Raw genomic sequence first — 20,418 nt, 5'->3', positions numbered from 1 at the left:
TCTGAGTACCAGGGTTGCAGACCCTTAAGTAGATTCTACTACCTAATATCTAGGTTTTATAGACAGTTCATGCCAAAAGTGGTGATACTCCAGATAGGTCTAGACCTGTTCGAATCGATAGCCGAGCTCTTCTGGCGTCTTTATTTTCACAGCCTTCGAAGGAGCCAGTCCAGGTAGAACGGGTCCTTCAGACCTACAGTGTGTAGTACTGTTGCAGGAATTTCCTAGGTTCAATTTCTGGCCAAAGATCTTTCTGCATGAAGTCTGAATGTTCCTCCCGTGCATGTGTGGGTTCCCTCTGGTTATTCCAGCTTGCTCTCACAGTCCAAAAACATAATTGTTTTTTTTTTTTAACTGATGTCTCTAAGGTGTGAGTGCATATGCATGCATGGTTGTGTGTCTCAGTGTTGTCCTGCAAAGTACTGCTGGTCTGTCCTGGGTTTCGCCCGGCTTTCACCCATAAACTGCTGATGATAAGCACCAGTCCCCAGACAACGGATAAATGATAGATAGGTGACCATCCTCTATATGATATAAGAATGGTTTTAATGGTGCTACAGACTATAATTTCATTGCTATTACGACAAGAAAGAATTTTCAATCATTTTTGACGATTGAGGAGGGCACACTTTTTTTTTAACACCATTTTAAATACACTAACTGAAATGGGCTTTAAGATGTGTTAAAAGCTTGGAATACTGTTTTATGACTTTACCATGTTGTACCTTTATACTTCTGCTGTCTGCTGTTTGCCTTGGTTTTAAGTGTTGTGTCTGTTCACAAATATTCTGCACAGAGCTTAGAACATACCCTTTGGGCTTCAGTGATTCAATCAGTGACTTTTTATTTTATGGAGTCAGATTAAAAGACACTAAATATACCACCATATGAACACTTAAGTTTTCTAAATTATATTTTTTAAATAAACTATGCATCCTTTACATTTGTCTTACTTTGTGTTGATCTATCACCTAAATCCTGATAACAAACTCTGATTCTTCTGGTTAAGGTGTCCAAAATGTGACAAAGGCTATGGATTATGAACACTTTAGCTGCAGATATTTGATTTTGTAATCATTGTTTTGTTTTATTTAAAAACTTCCTTCAGCCAATTCATCTTGGCAGTTTATAATGGATTGCAGATATAGGGGTTTTAGGTGGGTCGTTTATCTTGTTTATCACTGTATTGTAATGGCTGATTTTTGGTTGGGGGGGTCTGTGTGTTATGTTTCCTGCGGTGCCATGGCGTTAGTCCGAAGCCAAAGCAAGGGTGAGTAACATGAGCCTTCTGGATTTTAGGGCTTGTTCAGAGATAGATGTTCAGCCGTGCTGCAGATACAGAAAATAAAAGCTTGCTACCACATGCTGTCAATGTGGGGAACATTTCATATCCATAAAGATTACATGCAAACATTAAACAAAGTTATTTTACTGTATTCAGAGCTTGATTTAATCTTTAGATATGATTTTTATTCTTCAAAAACATCAATAGGAAAACCCACGGAGAATAAAATGATTGCATGTAATGTTACTGCAGTGGTATGACTGTAGTCTTGCTTACATCAATGCATAGGATGTGCAACATTAAATATATTGTCTGCTTTAAAAAGGTAGATATGTTGATTAATTAACCTGAAACATTTGTTAAATATAATTTTGGTGTTGTCTACTGTTCTTCATATTTTTATTTAGATTTTATGTAAGACTTATATAATTTGTGAAAAGAATCATCTTTAAACTTTTGTTTCTTTGTTTCTTTCTGGCTGACTTTAGATATTCCATATAATTCTATATTGCTTATAAGATTGACATATTTGCAAGATCTGTATCTGAACACCCTGAAAGCTCTCTGTCTTCATGAACAAGTCCCAGGATTTGGTCTTGATAAGTAGTTCTGTAGATTAATGACTTCCCCTTAAAGCTCTTTTACTGTTTCACATCCATTGTTAGAAGTGTTTATTTTATTTTATTTTATTTTATTTTTTTACCCTTGTTTAATATTAAATCTTTATAACAAGACTTTAAATTAAATTTTTATTTTGCAGTTTACCTAATAGAATAAATATTTTTCAGTGTTAATACTCAACCAGAAAATTGAAAACAAGCCTTTAGATCTAAAGGCGTGGTAGTTTCTCAAAAGGAGCCATACAGTAATCAGCAACTTCTCCAAACCCCTTTAATAAGAGACTTAAACACCTGCTTTCAAACTCAGATGTCATGTTTCAAAGGTAGTGGTCTATACTGCCACTAAATCCAATTTGTACAAATCAGATTTATTTCACCTGGATAGATTTAATTTTATATTTTCAATAAAGGATCATAATGACTATATTTAATTCATAACCTCACACTACCTTCAAATTAAAAATGAGGTTTTTTTATCAAAGGTAACAGCTTGTTGGGTAGGGGTGGGGGGGTCAAAAAATTTTTAAAGATGATATTTTGGTGATTATGGGGCTGTGAAATGTTTGTTTAAAATTTTATGTAGATGATGAACCTCAGAGAAAAAGTTTGGCTCATAGTGGCCAGCCAATAGGAACGCTAACTTGTTTCTTAGTTATAGTGAACTGAGGTATAATTTTCTGCTAGTTTTTACTGGATATAAAACTGGATGGATCTTAATGATTATTTCCAACCAGAATGACTACACTATACACCCAATGGCGAAACTTCATTGGAAAGTGAAAAAACTGTATTTGAATCTAACTAACTTGAACCATAGCAGTAAACACAAATGTTATTCAAAATAAGACAACCTTTCCCTACACCTCTCCTTTTTCTTTGTCCCTTCTCATCTGCTCCCATTTTAGACAGTATGGTAGTCCAGATGGCCCCATCTGTTGGGAATAATAAGGCAGACTAATGTAATGTTAACAGTGAATGTAAAAATGTTTTCTCATTAGCATTAGCATGCTGTTACTTTGGTGTCAGACCACTGAAGACATGTAAAGGGCAGTCCAGTGTGCTATAGAGGGGTTGAACTAGATGCTACAACAAGCTGAGATCTATCTCTAAAAATAAGAAATATATATTCAGATTATATCTGAATCATTAACCTTTTAGTCCTCAGTGTAGCTGATGTTATTATAATAATATTAAGAAATTTCCATGTAAAGACTGAAACATCATAAGCTTATTTTAACAGTGGAGAAAAATTGTAGCCAAAAATTGTAGATATCATCCAAAATTATGCAATTGTCATTATTTTTAGTTAATATTTTATTTATATTTTCTCTCTGTTAATTTTTACACATGTTCTTTGCAATTACAACTGGGCGTAGCCTATTGGTTGAATCTTTTTTCTATAAATTCTATTTTTGTTCTAATAAAAAAAAAGGTCACATACTACAGGTTAAATGTTATTTATCTCCGGTTTCAGTCTTTCCATGGAATCGATCTCTTTCCAGAGAAAGAATATTGTTTAGAATAGCTACAGACATGTTACAGCCGTCAGAATGACTCCTCTTCTTTTCTTTTCATGTCCTCTCTTCTTTTCATTTAGCCTGTCTCTTTTGGAGGAGTTGGACTGTAGCTGTAATGAGCTGGAGTCGTTACCTCCCACTGTTGGCTACCTGCACAGCTTGAGAACTTTTGCTGCAGATGAAAACTTCCTCATAGAGCTGCCACGGGAGGTAAGCTTATTGATTTCAGCTCTGACACTGATACCAAACAAAACTTAAACAATACAGTTTTCAAATCAGAGGTTACTGTAATTTTTTTTTTTTAAATCTTCAGAAAGATTTTAATTTCACCACAAATACTGTAATCATTGAGTCCTCCCAAAAAAATTGTCCCTCTGTTAAGGTATCATTCTGTTAACCAGCCTGAAGCCGGTAATTAGCTTTACTTTTTTAGTCTTTACACTGTCATGTCTTATATCAATATTTTATATAATAAAAAGTAACCTGGTTTATTATGCTTGCTGTGTTGTAATTTTGTTTAAATGATACATTTCAGACAGGTGTTGCATGCATTTGAATTAGGCTAGCTTGATTCAACAATATGTAGAAACCCTTTTCAGCTGCAGGAATTTTGATGTGAGCTGGTGTGTTTCATATCAAGAGGCTGGATAATTTGACCTCCCTCTTTTCCAAAAGAGCTCAGGCGCAGTCATGGTGAATTGAGAGTATCTGTGAATTACTTTGCTCAAGTCTTACACAGATTCTTGATTGGATTAAGGTTTATACTTTGACTGAGCCATGTTTCAAGAAGATATGTGTTTGTTATAAGCCATGGTTCACAAACTCCAGAGTTTTGTTTTTCTTCTCCAAAAGAGACATAAAAACTTGGGAGTTTGTAAAGCATGGCTTTATTGGGTTATTAGCAGAGTGTAGAACTTGATTGTATGGTGAAGAGGTATTTTTGTCTCAGAGCTATTTTAAGTGGGCTTGACCTTGGATTAATCTAAAAGTTGTAATCATACTGGACCTTAGGGACTGACATTTGAGTTACTTGATGTAAACATTTTGATGGTAGTTCAGAATGTTTAGTGTTATTGTCTAACTGGAGGGTAAACATCTGTCCTTTCTTGCCTTTTTGCTTATTTTCTTACTCGATTGCCCTACATTTTGCTCCATTTTCCCATCGTCTCTTATTGGCCTTCATGTCACTTCTTAAAAGGTTTGCTGCTGTGTTGAGGGTAATGTGCAACATTACTTCTCTGTCATGCAGAGCATTTTGGATGTTGGGCTTAAATATAGTTTTAGTCTCATTTGACCCAAGCACTGCAGATACATTTTTTATGTGTCCCTTACTTGGTTTGTAGCAAATATATAACTTTTTTTTCTGGCTTGGTTTCAACAACATCTTTCTTCTTTCCTCTTCTCCATAAAGGTCAGGTTTGTTTCAAAAATGTTTGCCCAGCTCACCAATTTGCACACCTGAACTCTCTCTCTGATGCTTCTTTAAAGTTAAGCTGAGCTTATTTGATTATGGCTCAGTTTTGTCTGGATGGCTGTGGCAGTTGTGCACTTTAATCTTATTTCATTTTCTAGATACATTTTTTGGATTTTCTATAAACTAGTCCTTTAAAATTCTCCCCAACTTCTTAATGGGTCTTTTTAATATTCACCAACACACTGTTGAGCTCCTCATTGACTTATTACAAAAAAGGTGAATTCTGAAGGCAGTTTGTTTGCACTGGATCGTGCTTGGGCTTATCTGAGTGTAGCAGCCTGAACACAAATGCATGCTGTACTTTTTTTTTTTTTTTTTTTATTAGTTTCTGCCAAACAATTTTAAAAATGATCTATCATTATTCTCCTACTTCACAGTTCTGTTGTATATTGTGTGCCTCTAACACTTGAACATTTGTTATTAAAAAATAATGTAACACTATTCCAGAGTATACGCTTTTGCGAGGGACTGTAACTTATTTTGATGGCTTGAGTCTGTGTGTGTGTGTGTTCCTGTTTTAGATTGGTAACTGCAAGAATGTGACGGTGATGTCACTTCGGTCCAACAAGCTGGAGTTTCTGCCTGATGAAATAGGGCAGATGACCAAACTACGTGTTCTTAACCTCAGCGACAACAGGTAAAGACACGAGCATGCTGGTGCTCTGGGCTACGATTCCAGGTGGCAACATTTTTACAATCAGGCAATAATTTCTCAATGGCAGCTTGGCCGCTTTTCTTCTTACTGCAATAAGGCTTATGGTAACCATGGAAATCAGAGTGTGTTGCCATGGTAGCATGCTCTGCAGGCTGTACAGTGAGTGGGAACATGAAACATCTCTATTCTTTCCCACCCCCCTTCATAATATTTCTGTCTTCCTCCAAGGTTGAAGAATCTACCGTTTACCTTCACCAAGCTGAAGGACTTGGCAGCTCTGTGGCTCTCTGACAATCAGGTATCTGTCCATTTTCCTGCAGGCCCGCAGGAGAGAACACCTGCTAAGTGATATGCGTAACAACACTTCTAGCCATCGTTATGATAATCATATACCAGGTCTGGTTTACAAGCGGATTTACAGAATACTTCCAAAGGGTTTTCCATTACAGGCTTTTATTTTGAAAAGCAGCATTTACTTTTGACACATTTGCTTGAGGAAAAGATGCATTGAGGATAAACAATACATATGTATTTTTGTACATGACTAAATCCAGAGATTATTAATTCTATGGATAATAAGAATAATGTTTTAGGTTGATCAAAGCAAGCAAATAGTGAATATATATTACCTACTAAAACCAGAAGCATTTTAAAAAAATGTTTTCTTTATTACATATTCATTTAAAATGGCTACCTAAAGTATGTATTCATAAGGTACAGAAAATACATATTGAGATTTAATTATTAACCCTCTTGCCGCTATCGCCCACTGGTGGGCTCTAGAGGTTTAAGGAGCAAATAGGTTTTAGTCAAGGGGCTACCAATGTTGCAATCTGTTTATCAGCATTCAAGTTTCATTAAGAGATTACTGGTTAGTGTTAAACAAGGAGATGTTGTTTTTATTGCCCTCTTTTATTTTTGTAAATTTGGCAGTCACATCACATTAGCATGAATGGGATGTGACAGGTATTTATTAAAAATTGCACACAGAATGTTAGTTTGAAAGTTTGCATCTGTATTTTGCAGTCCAAAGCTTTGATCCCACTGCAGACAGAAGCTCATCCAGAAACCAAACAGAAGGTTTTGACCAACTACATGTTTCCACAACAGCCCAGACATGATGAAGGTATGAAAAAAAGATGTCTTTATGGTGCCACATGAACTTTCAATGCTTTCTGACATAATTTACGAAAACTCGCAAAAAGTATTTTTTTAACAAAGTAGTCAGGATTTTTTTTAATCTTTTGGTGCTGAGGAAATTTTCAACTTAAACAGTTTCTTGGAAATACAGCATAAAATCCTAGGTTGAGGTTATTTGGTTGAAATGTCTTGATCGGTCCTGAGTTGTTTCTTAATATCTACTAAGGGCTTTAGTGGGCTTATAAAACATTGTCAGACCTACCAATTGGAGTTTATCAAGATTCAGCTCTGGAAAATTAATTTGTTACAGTATTTTTCTTCATTTCTTCCAAAATAGTAATGTGGGTATGTTTATGTATATCATATGATAAATGACTTACTGCATATTTGCTCATGTTTAGCATTAATGCTGATTTAAGCCCACAAATGTTCACAAACTGTCATTTTTACATTGCTTGACAAATAGTGAAAGAAGAGCGAAAAAATATCTGAAACTACACCAAGTAAAACTGAAATCATAATAATTGTTTGGGAAAGTTACATTTCTTCCACAAAATTGTGCTTGGGGAATTATTATCATTATTATTATTATTTAAACCAACCTTTTTTGTGAACCCCTTAAAACAAACAAAGGGGCTAAAATACTGTACAGTAAGAACTAAAAAAAAAACACATTAAGAACATGTGAAAACATTTCACTAACATTAAAAAATGAATCATTAACTTAAGACCATAACCTTACAAGTACAAAAATCTTGAGGAAAGATGTGTTTCGAAAGCATTTTAAATGATGTGGGATAAGGCCCACCTTATGTACTGCAGCAGGGCTGGTCTCCTCCTGACCTGAGTTTGGTTCTCAACACTAGTAATATCAAAATGATTAATTATTTTCAAATATGCCCATTCTTAGGTATTTCAATTCAATTAAATTCAATACAGTTTATTTTTATAGTGCCAATTTACAACATGTCATCATCTACATGTCATCTCAAGGCACTTTACAGAGACAATTCAACCAGATCATACAGTCATATTGGTACTTTTATCCTATATCTTAAATTGAGGAATATTGTTTTTTTTATCTAAGAAAAAACAGCTGATTGCATCGACTCATTGACTCAACAGCAATCCCTCACTCCAAGAATGCTTGTAGCATCAATGGAGAGGAAAAACTCCCTTTTAACACAAAGAAATCTCCAGCAGAACCAGACCCAGTGTGAGCGGCAATTTTCTGAGGGTGACTGGGGTTCAAGGAGACAGAAGCAGACATACAGAAAGAAGCAAAGATACAAAAGGCAACTGTTAACCAGCTCCACAGGTGGTCCAGGAAACACATAGCCAGGCAGACAAGCTCCAATCCAGCTCCCAAGTAAGAGGATGAAGAAAGCACATCCAGTTAGTCACAGTCAGAGAAACAGGACTACACTTAAAAAACAGGCCAAGCTCCAACATCAATAAAAAATAGTGGTGATGGCAGCAGCACAGTTAATATTTCTCTCCAGGAACAGACCAGATGGACTTATACTTTCATTCTATTACATTTCAAAGTCAAATATTCACTACTTTTAAATGCATGTACTTTTGAATACTTGAGTATTTTGAAAGAGAATTTGAAATATTGACCAAAATGTTATCAATAGACACTGTCCTTGTAATAAAAAAATACATAAACAAAATAAATCTGTTTGCACAAAAGAACTGTAAGAATAAACATACCTTTTCTCCACCATTTGCTGCACAATGTGAGATTGAAAGCAACCTTAAGGCTGGGGTAATCTGTTAATTTTGTGTTGTAAGTGTGGCTCCTCCTAATCATTAAAAGCTGCTGTCTTTGTGTGTGTATACAGATTATCAGTCAGATAGCGACAGCTTTAATCCGACACTGTGGGAAGAACAAAGACAGCAGAGAATGACCGTTGCCTTTGACTTTGAGGACAAAAAAGAAGAGGAAGACAACTCTGGGAAGGTCAAGGTCAGCTTTTTGGATTTCTGTTTCTGTTAGTTTCTCTCATCCCCTTCCTAGAATAGCTGATGCTAACATCTTTCAATGCAAATCTTTTATAATACTTATTTATCATTCCTGTTTAATAATAACTGTAACAATAACATAATTCAAATATGATGATGACACTGAATTTGCTGAAATAAATTAGTAAAAATCTTTTCTATGCTTTATTGTAGGTGGAAATAAACTTAAAGCGCTACCCAACCCCATACCCCGAAGATCTGAAAAACATGGTCAAATCAGTGCAGAGTCTTGTGGGTAAAGGCATGCACCCTGGACATGGGCACCAGCATCAGCTGAGCTCAGGCAGCGCCACCTCAGCAGGAACCAACATGGAACATACGCACCTCAGCAAAGAATCATATGAGCCACCATGGCCCCTGCCTCCTAAAGAGGTGAGAACAGCACCAGCCTTTTCAAATGGGATGAGTGCAGAAAGCAGTAGAAATTACCTCATCATTTGATGTCGCAGCCAAAATTCTCTATTGGTTTTAGAAAAAAAATAGATGAGTTTTACCATGAAACTTAAGCCAGACCTGGAGACGAATCATGTGCTTCTGAAAGTTCCCAATCTAAACGCAGTCCTCTCAATGATACAATTGGCAAATGTACTTAAATATCTTCACACTAAATGATAATAACTGAAAAGTCATGGGATATTATGCTTATTTACCAGGTAAAAAAATATACAATCTGGTCACGCTTTAAAGCTTTAACTCATCAGTGTAAGTGCTGGAAGTTTTGGAACACCACAATTCATGGTTTTGATGAGCATTAACATACACTTGGCAGTTTGGTGTCTTAATCATTTACTCTGCTCAGTTGATGCAGGTATTTGATTCATTTGATGGACGAAATGAAACTGTTTGCCAGGTGACTGACAGAGAGATGCAGGACTTCTCTCAGTCTCAGTTAATGGATCAAGGATCAATGCATAACTCTGGCATTGACATTCCCAAGAGGAAGGACAAAGAGGACTTGACAGAGAGCTCTGAGGTACAGCTATTCACACATAACAAGAACAGAGCAAAAACAAACAAGTGTTTGCTTCTGTTTGTTGGAATGCAGGATTTATGCTGTTATTGTAGAAATAAAGAATATCTTTAATAAAATTAATTTCTAAGGAGAGAAAACCTTAGTTCAGATATATTTTTTTCATTTACATCCCTTAGATAAAAAATGTGAATTTTTTCAGTGTTCTTGTAATACTCTGCTCCATTTATTGCATCAAAAACATAAATATCTGGGCATTTCTTAATGTATGTTAATTATTATAGGCAAAAACACTGGTACATGGTAAACAAGCAAGTTCCTTTCCTCATGCTTTACATTTCTTGCATCTGCGACCTTTAATGTAGAATCAATGACATTATATTTCCCTTGCCAATAAATGCAGATCAGTTTGTCTTTTTTACACTAGGTTGCACTGTGCTCTAACTTTGTAAAATGTTGTGCAGTTGGACCAGATTAAGCTCTGTCCTGTTGGCATATGGGGTTTGCAAAAATAAACAGCACAGTTACTAAGTGTAGAGGTGAAATTATTCTAAATATTTCAAACTGAGATATGGTTCAACAATAAAAGATTCCTTTAATTATTATTAATTTTTACATGTGTTAAGACTCAAGCCAATAAATGTGGAGGGTGCTGTAGATATATAACAAAGCTAAGTTGTTTTTTTTTATTGTGTTTTAGGACTCAATGGGTGGTTCTCCGAACGATATCCGTATCTCAGATATGAGGCCAACTCTGGTGGAGCCACCAATGTACAAACCAAAGGTGGTACTGCTGGGGAAGGATAAAAAAGGTACTGTATCATTTTAGAAATATTAGCTGCAACGTAATCACAAAGCTGTAAATTATATTTTAATGTTCCGTTATACTTCAGAGCTGTGAGGCATGAAGCAAAGGTTATTCATTAATTAGTCATATTCTGAGACAGATTCACTTTAACCTATCATAGAGAGAGACAGCAAGAGATGCAGTGAACCTGCAGAGTAGATGTTCGTGTCTGTCTGGTAGTTTTTTTTCTTTTTTTAATTAGGCATATCTGAAGTTATTTACTGTATTTAATTGCAGGGAATTAAGTTAAAAAAAATTTCCTATAACCAATACGCATTTAGTCATTCAATGGAAGCTTCTAAAAGAAAGTTATGTCTTTTCCCCATGACAATTTGTAGTTTCATCAAATAATATAGTCATTTCATGTAGTCAGCACTAGGGAGAACACAATGAAAAAGAAAAAAACCCAAACACCTTGTGTACTTTGCTTAGTATTCCTAATAGGGAAGCTAGTTTGATATGGATGACATTTAACAAAATAATGCAAATACAAATTTCTCAAATTGTTTTTTCCATTCTAGTAATACATTGAAAAAACAAAACATCTCATTTACCAGAAACACCAGTGTTACATTATAACATAGGCCAAACATACAAGTAATATGTTGGATGGACATGTTGCAACTTACTGTATGCATCACACTCACGCAAACACACACACATCGACATTCAGAAATTATGAATGATTTCAAAGTAAATTTTGATGTGGCATTTTATCCACACTTTTATATAATGTCTAAACCTGTTATGTATGCAGGAAGGATGGTGGCTGATTTATTGACTGTTCAGTGTGTTAAAAAAAGATCATAAAATCTGAGCTCACATCCTCAAGAAGGACATTTTTCAAATTATAATTTGAAATATATGTACGTGTTCAACATTTTAGTTTGTTCAAGTTTAGCAGCATAAAACTATTTATTTTATCAACAGCAGTATTATTTAGTTTTTTTAATATTTTGAAGAGAAGTTATTTTCTTTGTGTCTGTCTCCATTCAGAGTCAACAGATGAGGAGGTGGATAAACTCCACTGTCTGAACCACAGTGGTTCCTCAGCCACCTACTCTGACTACTCCCCCTCCCAGGGCTCCTCAGGCTCCTCCAATCCTTCCGCCAACACACACTCTCATGCACACTCACACAATCCTGGCCTGCAGGCCCCAAATAAAGACCAAGCCCCTCAAACACATTGGACCAACAGGTAAATACACCTGTTTCATGTTCTATGTCCTCTTCAGACTTTTCATCTATTATCACATCTTCTCATTTAGTCTAAACCTGACCTCATCTTCTCCATCTATTGTGCATCTCATTCATCTGTCAACTTGATCTATCTTTTATCTTCTCCGTCCCTTTTTGGGCAACCTCCTCCTCTATCTGCTCATGAAGGTTAGAGTGATATGGAAAAACTGCAGATTGCTGCTTAGGATTTTCCTGTGCCAGCTTCTCTGGTTTAGGGATGCTTCCTATGTGGGCTTCACTGATGTTACTGTTTAGAAAGAAACTGCTTTTTATGATTTTTGTGCAGATAGATCAAAAGAAACAGTTATGGTTCCTCTGGCTGTAATGCAATCATATTCTGTAGGTTAACGTATGGTATGTTTTATGTCTGAATTCCTGCAGTAATCGACACAAGAAAAATGGCTTCTTTTTAATTACATGCCAAATTTATTACATGGTAGCCTCGGTCATGCTGCTTAGTTTTAATTTAAGTCTGTCTATGTTGTATGGACATTTTCTCTCTATAAGTGATTTACATTAATTCAAGTAAATCTATTATATCTGCCGATAAAGAATTAAGGTTTTCATAATGCCCTTACAAGATTTTTTTTTTGGTTAAATATCAGCAAGAAGAACTGCACTTTAATTAGTACAATTTCAAATAGCAAACGCTTACTTTTTTAAAATATTTTTCTAAAAGTCATAAACTAAACTCATAGAATTATGGATTTTAATTGGCTTTTTCCATGTCTTCAAAAATGATTCTAAATATTTATACTTTATCCACACACACACATACAGATATATGATATTCAGGATTAAAACATTAACCTCATTAGATTTCAGGGGCAAGTATCCATATCAGATGTATGTATTTAAATTAAGGAATGAAAACTGCTAATTTAAATCAAATTTGTCCAAACAACAATGGTGGGATCGCTAAAAAAAATACAAAATATTCACAATTTCTGCTTCTAATAATCCTTATTTTTGTGAATTTAGTAGCAAATTGGACCTTGAAGATAGTTTTCTTTTCTGCTTCATATTGACATCTTGGAAATGAAAGAAACTGTAGTTGAAAAGTTGATTTACTAGGAACATGACTTCTTAGAAATACTCTGATTCATACATCCCTCTTTTACTTAGGCCTTGTGTTTCTTGTATTTGCCATTTTACAATGTTTTCATGATTTATGTCTTTATTATTTTCTGATAAAGGAGGTTAAAGGCATTTCCTTTGGCATTCGCCCTCTGGGATATCCAATTACCCTAAACATAGTCCTTTGCTCAGTTGAATTTTAGGAGTGGTTTTACAAAGATAGAGATAAAGTCCTGTTTCTAGCACCTGTAGGTTTGTTTTTTTACACAACACATACAAATGTCACATGGTATTTTTAGTATAATCTGGTTCTTTTTTAATTGTTCTCTTTTTAATTAACTGCCAATATGTTTTATTTTGCAGACTTGCCCAGTCATTTCCAAAGCCTATTGACTCCAAACCCCTACTGTCTCAGAGAGAAACTCCTCCATCAGGAACCCTGCAGCAACGGGGAGATCGGCGTCCGCTCAGCGAGCCTTTTGATTGGTCTGAGGCTCAACACTATGATAACACAGGTTTTGATGCTGAGGAATCTCCTATGGACCCTCCATCCTCTAATACAAGTCAGGGTAACCCTCCTCTGGGCTCCAAACCCCGCAGTCAGTCAGCACATGGCCGCCGGCCGCTTCTCAGGCAAGATCGGATTGTAGGAGTCCCTTTGGAGCTGGATACCCAGACACTCCCCTACCACGGTAACCAACGTTCAAATGCGGATAATGACCATCAGTCCTCTGGACCTCCCTCCCAGAACCCCTGGCAGAACTGGACCAGAACTCCCAGCCCTTTGGAGGACAGAACCGCTTTCCCCTCGAAGCTGGACCTGACACCCACCTCAAGCCCCAACCCTGATCGTAAAGACATTGACTCAAGGTGAGTAACTGAGAATTTGCTGAGAAGTGTTGTTACATCTTAAAACTGTTGGAGAACAACAGACACTCACAACATTTACTCAGCCATAATGAATATTGACATAGCAATAAAATTACTCTCATAGACAATTTAAACAGAAGCAGGCCTGCTTTTTGCTGTCTTCATTGATATAGTCAATTTTATAACTCCCTGATTTTTATTTTAAGACTGGAACAAGGCTCAGGACCTCTGCCTGGAAGCTGGACATATCACAACAGTCAGGGGGAGCAGATCAGGAAGGATCAGCTCAGTGTTGGTGGAGGAAACAAAGTAACAGTGGTGATGAGTAAAAGCTCAGACCGACTCTCTCCAATGATGAGGGAGACGAGATCCAAGTTTAAGAAGTCCCAGAGTATAGATGAGATTGACATTGGCTCCTACAAAGTCTACAGGTAAGTTCAGGACCCATATTAACTCATCAAATCAAAAGTCTCCCTCCTGCCACTTAGAGATTTCCCAAAGTTTTCAGCTGTTGATAATGATACCTAAGAATTCTGATTTTATTTTGCCACAGCATTAAGCAACATTATTTTAAGTATTTTTTCTAGTCCTCCATAAACTGCAATTAATAGAAGATTAGTGTTATCATTTTGACAAGAGGAAACGTTCCAACAGGTGTTTGTGAGAAAGAGCAGGGAATTCTCACGGAAATCTCTTTTTTCATTTTGGAATGATGTTTAAAACTGCTAAATTTCAGTGCTCCCTGCTGAAGTAACTCATTATCTCAAGAAAGCATTTTCTGTTTTTTTTTAACCTCTTACGTGTGAATCTTTCACCGATCATGACAAGGATCTGATTATCTAGGTTGCAGATTGGTAGATTTAGGTCCCCCAAATGAAATTGTGGTGCAGCTTGTGATGTTCTTAAGTATTTTGGTTCCAGTTGTTCATTTTTCCTCATAGTATTCCTATGGAAAGCTACAGTTCATCCATTGAACAGCAGACTAGTTTGGACCGTCAAGAGCTCCCTGGTTCCATGGAGCAGACCAGCATGTCAAGGTCACAGTCTGCACCCATGTTAGACGATGAGATGGGCTTCCCAGGACATGGAGGTAGCAGCCAGAATCAGTCTGGACAAAATCAGAAACCTACCATTCCTCACAAGGCCTATCACTTTGACCAAAACTACAACCCCCAGGTAAGATACCATTTTTATATATATGACTTTGTATTAGAAACATATCAAATAACATTGATTTTCAACAAATTTCTAATTAAAAAATGCTAATATGGGGTAACTTCGTGTAATTATAATAAGATTTTAGATTTTGAATGAAAAATGCATGACATTTTTATAATGACTCATTGATGAACCTTCTATCCAATCAGATGACCATAGATCGCAGAATCCCTCCCCCCTTCCCTAACACACCAGATTATGTTAACCACTCATCAAAGGCCATGGATTACTTGAGTCAGCCTGGGAAGACACTACCCAAGGAGCTTGTGAGTCCTCGTTATCGTGCGTATCCACCACTGGAGATGTTTTCATTCCCCCAAGGCCCAATCAACCAGGACGGTTCCCACAGCCAGCAGCAGCAGCAGCAAACTATCTCAACTCAGCGCTCCAGGCCAGGCTTTTTGAGGAGAGCTGATTCTTTGGTAAGCTCTACAGAGCTTGCCTTATTTCGTAGAGTTCATGAAGCCCAGCAGGAGGCGCTACAAGAAGCTCAGTACAAGCAGCAGGTAGGAGCGATTACTGAAGAAAATGTATCTTTATAAATCATTGTTAACATATAAATCATCATAAAAAGGTTTATATTAAACCAGAGATTACATATTCTACCAATATATCAAATATTCTCTGGTACTGTATTTTTTTAAATTTAGGTCATTCCTGAAAATAATACAAAAAACTATGGTCAGCCTTTTTATGTCGTTGAACAAATATATTCTTCGGATTGTTGGCTATTTGATTGATTATATATATTATGGTAATACTAATTTGTACATTCGCTATACATTACAACTTTCTTTTTTCTTGGACAAACCTATTTACAGTTAGATATATATTTAATGCATTCTTTTTTAATTGATTAGTTTAATTTCTACTACTCATTTGATAATAAAAGTTTTGTGCACCAAAATTTAAAATAAAGAGGAAAACAATCTGATATTTCTAATTTGAAATTTGTTGGTTGATAACTGTCCTTTTTCTTATATTCTCAGACGGACCCCCCTCATTATAGTCGGGCTCTTGCCTATTCCTCCCCCATGGAACACTCTGCCCTGACCAACATGTCTGACAACCAAAACCAAATGATGCACAACAAGAGAAACGGTCGCTATGATGATGACTATACCACATACCAGGAGCAGAAGAAGCCCATGATTGGTTATCCGACCAAAAGTCTGACTCAGCGTCGCCCCCTGTCAGCTAGGAGCTACAGTACTGAAACCTATGGAGCATCTCAGGTGACACTCAGAACACTTTAGCTCTTCAGAAATTATATATAATTTTAGTAATTCCAAATCAAAAAAACTTATATTAAAAGTATTTGCTTGTTAGTGACAACTTATCTCACTGATAATTATGCTATTTATACCTCTTGTAAATTAAATAATTGTTGTTTCCAACAGCTTTTAATAAAAAAAAATAATAATAATAATATGGAAAAGAGAAAGATGTATAAAGATAATACTGGACTTTTACAGGGAAATTTACTTATTTTAAAGCCACTTTACATTTTTGTTTGGTATAGAGCTAGAAGTATTTATGATTCTTTGGGATTTGCCCAGAGTTGACTAAGACAACTGTTAATTACAATGGCTTTAAAAAGAAGGGTAAACTGTTATATTTATGTGGGAGTGGTAGGTTAAAAAGATTGACGTTTTTTTTAAACAAATGCATTATTTAAAAGTGGTTGTTTGTGATATCATATGGCTGATGTTCTAGTGCCCACACATTGGTTTGTTGGGTAGCTTAATGGATTCTGCAGCAAAACCTCCCCCACCCATGAGCGATTTAATTGGTCCAGGAGTCATAGATAGATAGATGGATTGATACATGGAAAGAAAACACACTAAACCTACGAGTAAATTTTTGTTTCCTTTTTTAGTATGTAGAATATTTTCTGAGCCACATTTCAGGAGAAAGGATAAGTTAAAATGTTGAAAAGTTTTTGAGGTAAATTCCAGCATTTTCCCCGGATTTTCGATTTTAGAAAGCTAGATAGCCGTAATCTTAACTCAATTTGTGAAATACCTCCAGTCAGTAGCAGGACTTCTTGAAGTTAACCCGAGTCTGTTGCACATTTGAGCTGAGATCAGATACAAGAAAAGGGTAAGAAATAGTGTAATTTACTGCAAGCACTGTAGATGTTGGAGAGCAAATGCTCATTACTTTCCACACAATATGATGCATTTTTAATATGGATTTATTCATCCCCGTTTTCGCCAGTGTCAAATATCTCAATTCAATTTCAGCTTATATGACACAACGATGACAAGTTCTATGTGCAGTCTTTTTTTATGTTGAAGAAACTGCCCGGGATTAAGAGTTAAACGGTTACCATACAGTTCAAATGCCCGTCAGATCAATCACAATTTAAGCAAATTGCTATCCTTTTCTTTTAAAAGAGAGGAGAGTTTTACTTTCTGCAGTGCAGTGGGGGTTTGAATCCAAACTGGTATTGCAGCACTCAACAAGTTTCTTTTTCCTCTTCAATCATCAAAAAGATTTGTTTTTATTTACCAGCTGTGCTTTGCAAATATATAAGCTCCAGTTTTGTGGTGAAACTTTATAGCAAATCCACAAGACATCACAGAACTGCAGGTATCAGATGGTTGCTATCACATTTTGAGATGTCATTGATATTTTTTGGGGTTCCCAGGCATAATTGAAAACATATATCGTTTTGCATTCATGAAATATAGATGTTATCTTTTCTTTCCTAATATTATTAGGATATTTTTCATTAAGCATGTTTTCATGCTTTCTTGGAAATATAACTTGTACTGCTATTTCAAAGGGAGGGATGGAAGAGATTTCAGTTTCAGTTGCATCTCTGCAGTTTTTCATATTAAGTCATGAACTATGGTTTAACTTCTTATTTATTAATTATATTGTTTTGAATAAGGCTAATGAAGGCCATGTAATTAATAGGTAAAGGTTAAATATGATAATTTTTGAAAACTGTACAAGACGGTCTGCAGGGACCGGGACCTTTGAGTTCCATGAAAATTAGGAGGTCGAAAGAGTTTTGGCTATTGATTTAAACTGGTCCAGCTTTATCTGGCATTTACCCCCCCATACATGCTGTTGCCTAGCAACCGTTACAGTTGACACACAAATCAGGTAAAGAATGGATGCCAAACTCCTCATTATTGTTCTGGGTGCTACTGTTCTTCCTGAAGTCAACAATGATCTTCTTCGTCTTCTCCACGTTCAGGATCAGGCTGTTATCTTTGCACCAGTCTACCAGTTGATCCAACTCCTCTCTGTAGTCCTGGCAATAGTCGTCTCTGATGAGGCCCACCACTGTGGTGTCGTCTGCAAACTTCACAATATAATTGGTGGTGAACCTGGGGATGTAGTCGTGTGACATCAGAGTGGGCTCAGGGGGCAGGGGGCTCAGGACTCAGTCCTAAGGGGAGCCTGTGCTTAGAGTAATGGCATCAGAGGTGTTCTGTCCGATCTGGACTGAGTGAGGTCTGTTTGTGATGAAATCTAAATGCCACTTGCAGAGGGGTGTATTGAAGCCCAACTGTTCCAGTTTGCCTATTAGATTCTGTGGGATGATGATGTTAAAAGCTTGAAAGCTGAGCTGAAGTCCTGGAACATCATCCACATGTGGGTGTTCTTCTCCTCCAGGTGTGCCAGGCTCAGGTGAAGAGCAGAGGAGGTGGCGTCCTCAGTGGAGCAGTTCTGTCAGTAGGCAAACTGGGACAGGTCGAATGTTGGGGGTAGACTGGAGATGAAATGTTCTTTAACCAGCTTTTTGAAGCACTTGATCATGATGGGAGTCAGTGCGACAGGCCAGTAATCATTAAATGAGGTGACCTGAGGTTTCTTTGGGAGCGGAATGATGGTGGCAGACTTAAAGCATGCTGGTACTATGATGCAACCCAAACTGTTCTAAGAGCAATATTGGACCAAAAAAAAAAACAAACAAAAAACAAACACCTTTGATTTTAGAGTAAACCAGGTCTAAAGTGTTTACACCCTGAGTTGCAAAGTCCACATGTTGGTAAAAGTAAGGGAGCACAGTCTTCAAGTTAGACTGGTTAAAATCCCCTGCAATGATGAAAACGCCCTGTGCGTGCAGATAGCCTGGTATAGAGTCTTCATGGGCTCTTATGTATTAGTGCTGGGGGGCACGCAAACAGCAGTGATGCTAATCCCACTGAACTCTCTGGGCAGATCGAGCTGTCTGCAGTTAACTGTCAGAAACTTGATTTCCGGAGAGCAGAAGCTGGCAACTGATCTAGAATTTTTACACCAGCTGTTGTTTACATGCACATACATCCCCCTTTCCAGCCCCCTAGTCTTACTGCCGAGCTCTCAGTTTCTATCAGCGCGGTATAACGAGAACCCCTGCAAGCTAATAGCATTGTCTGGTATTGATGAAGCCATGATTCAGTCAGGATGATGGCACAGCAGTTACTACACTCCTTTTTTTAAGAGAGATCAAGTATTAACCATTTTGTTACATCCGTCCGAAGAACTCCACAACCTTTAAAACAGCCAAGAGTGGCTGTATTTAAGAGTCCAGAGACTACATTTTGTGACCGATGCTCCAGCAGGCTCTGGCGGTTGTAGATGCAATATCGATGCCTAATTTATAGCGTTCTAATCGGCGTATTTTGTGTTTGTCTGGAGCTGTAGCACGCCCCTGCTTTCAGGCGTAGCCATCTTGGTTAACCTGCATTGATTGAAAAAATATACTTTATTAATCCCAAACAGAAATGCAGGACATTTAAACCAAATGGTTACAAAATCAAAGATTGGTTTTAACATCAAAATGTGTTTAAAATCTGTCATCATCTGTCATGAAACCTAATAGATACTATGTATTTACTGTATACAAACATAAGCACACAGACAGAAAAAATCCTACAATGTGATTTGCTGGAATTTTTGACAATTACAGAGTAGGAGAACTTGCACACTTGCCCCACTGTATGCATGGGTGTGTGTGTTATTTTATTTGATCAATTGTAGGCATGGAAACTGAGGAATTGCTGTTTTAGAGTGAGGGGTCACGTTTAGAAGCAATGTATGAATTAAATTTAGTATGGGCTTAGGGTTAGGTATGAACCCATAGTGGTTAGGTCAGGGTGAGGGTCAGTTAGGCTGTAGAAATAGGTTAGAAATGAACAGAAGTTAATGGAAAGGACCTGCAGAAATGGAGAGGCATGTTATGGGCGTGTGATACCTGGAATAGAAAGCTTAAATATCTGCTGTATATTCAACAACATAAGTTAAACTACAGTAGTAAATTCATTAAAATCCATGATCTCATAGAAGTATATGGAGTTGCTCATGAATTAAATGGAAAGGCGTGGATGTGGCCTATTTTGGCAGAGAAGTTGAATGATTTAGGATTACAAAAAAATGTTTGTTTAAATCCTTTTCTTGTGATTGCCTTTATCTACGGTAAGTAGTATGCATAGTACAGATAGTGTTCTTGTTTTCAAGATATCCCCTCATTTATGA

At 36.7% G+C, this 20,418-nt stretch overlaps 1 protein-coding gene across 1 annotated transcript in view; it reads left to right on the top strand.

The window, feature by feature from the left end:
- The window catches only part of LOC107102376 (leucine-rich repeat-containing protein 7-like), a 40,204-nt gene that overhangs the window by 4,082 nt on the left and 15,704 nt on the right, over positions 1-20,418 (top strand). Inside the window, exons 7-22 of the mRNA XM_015401663.1 lie at positions 153-173; positions 1,253-1,270; positions 3,503-3,632; positions 5,418-5,533; positions 5,780-5,849; positions 6,578-6,677; positions 8,539-8,657; positions 8,873-9,091; positions 9,519-9,692; positions 10,390-10,501; positions 11,533-11,734; positions 13,216-13,722; positions 13,929-14,153; positions 14,664-14,898; positions 15,090-15,446; positions 15,930-16,175. Coding sequence (XP_015257149.1) covers positions 153-173; positions 1,253-1,270; positions 3,503-3,632; positions 5,418-5,533; positions 5,780-5,849; positions 6,578-6,677; positions 8,539-8,657; positions 8,873-9,091; positions 9,519-9,692; positions 10,390-10,501; positions 11,533-11,734; positions 13,216-13,722; positions 13,929-14,153; positions 14,664-14,898; positions 15,090-15,446; positions 15,930-16,175 — 2,851 coding nt within the window. The remainder of the gene's footprint in view (positions 1-152; positions 174-1,252; positions 1,271-3,502; positions 3,633-5,417; positions 5,534-5,779; positions 5,850-6,577; positions 6,678-8,538; positions 8,658-8,872; positions 9,092-9,518; positions 9,693-10,389; positions 10,502-11,532; positions 11,735-13,215; positions 13,723-13,928; positions 14,154-14,663; positions 14,899-15,089; positions 15,447-15,929; positions 16,176-20,418) is intronic.

Source organism: Cyprinodon variegatus, unplaced genomic scaffold (genome assembly GCF_000732505.1).
Source record: "Cyprinodon variegatus isolate N-32 unplaced genomic scaffold, C_variegatus-1.0 Scaffold1244, whole genome shotgun sequence".
Classification (NCBI taxonomy): domain Eukaryota; kingdom Metazoa; phylum Chordata; class Actinopteri; order Cyprinodontiformes; family Cyprinodontidae; genus Cyprinodon; species Cyprinodon variegatus.
This window is presented reverse-complemented; position numbering and strand designations above follow the sequence as displayed.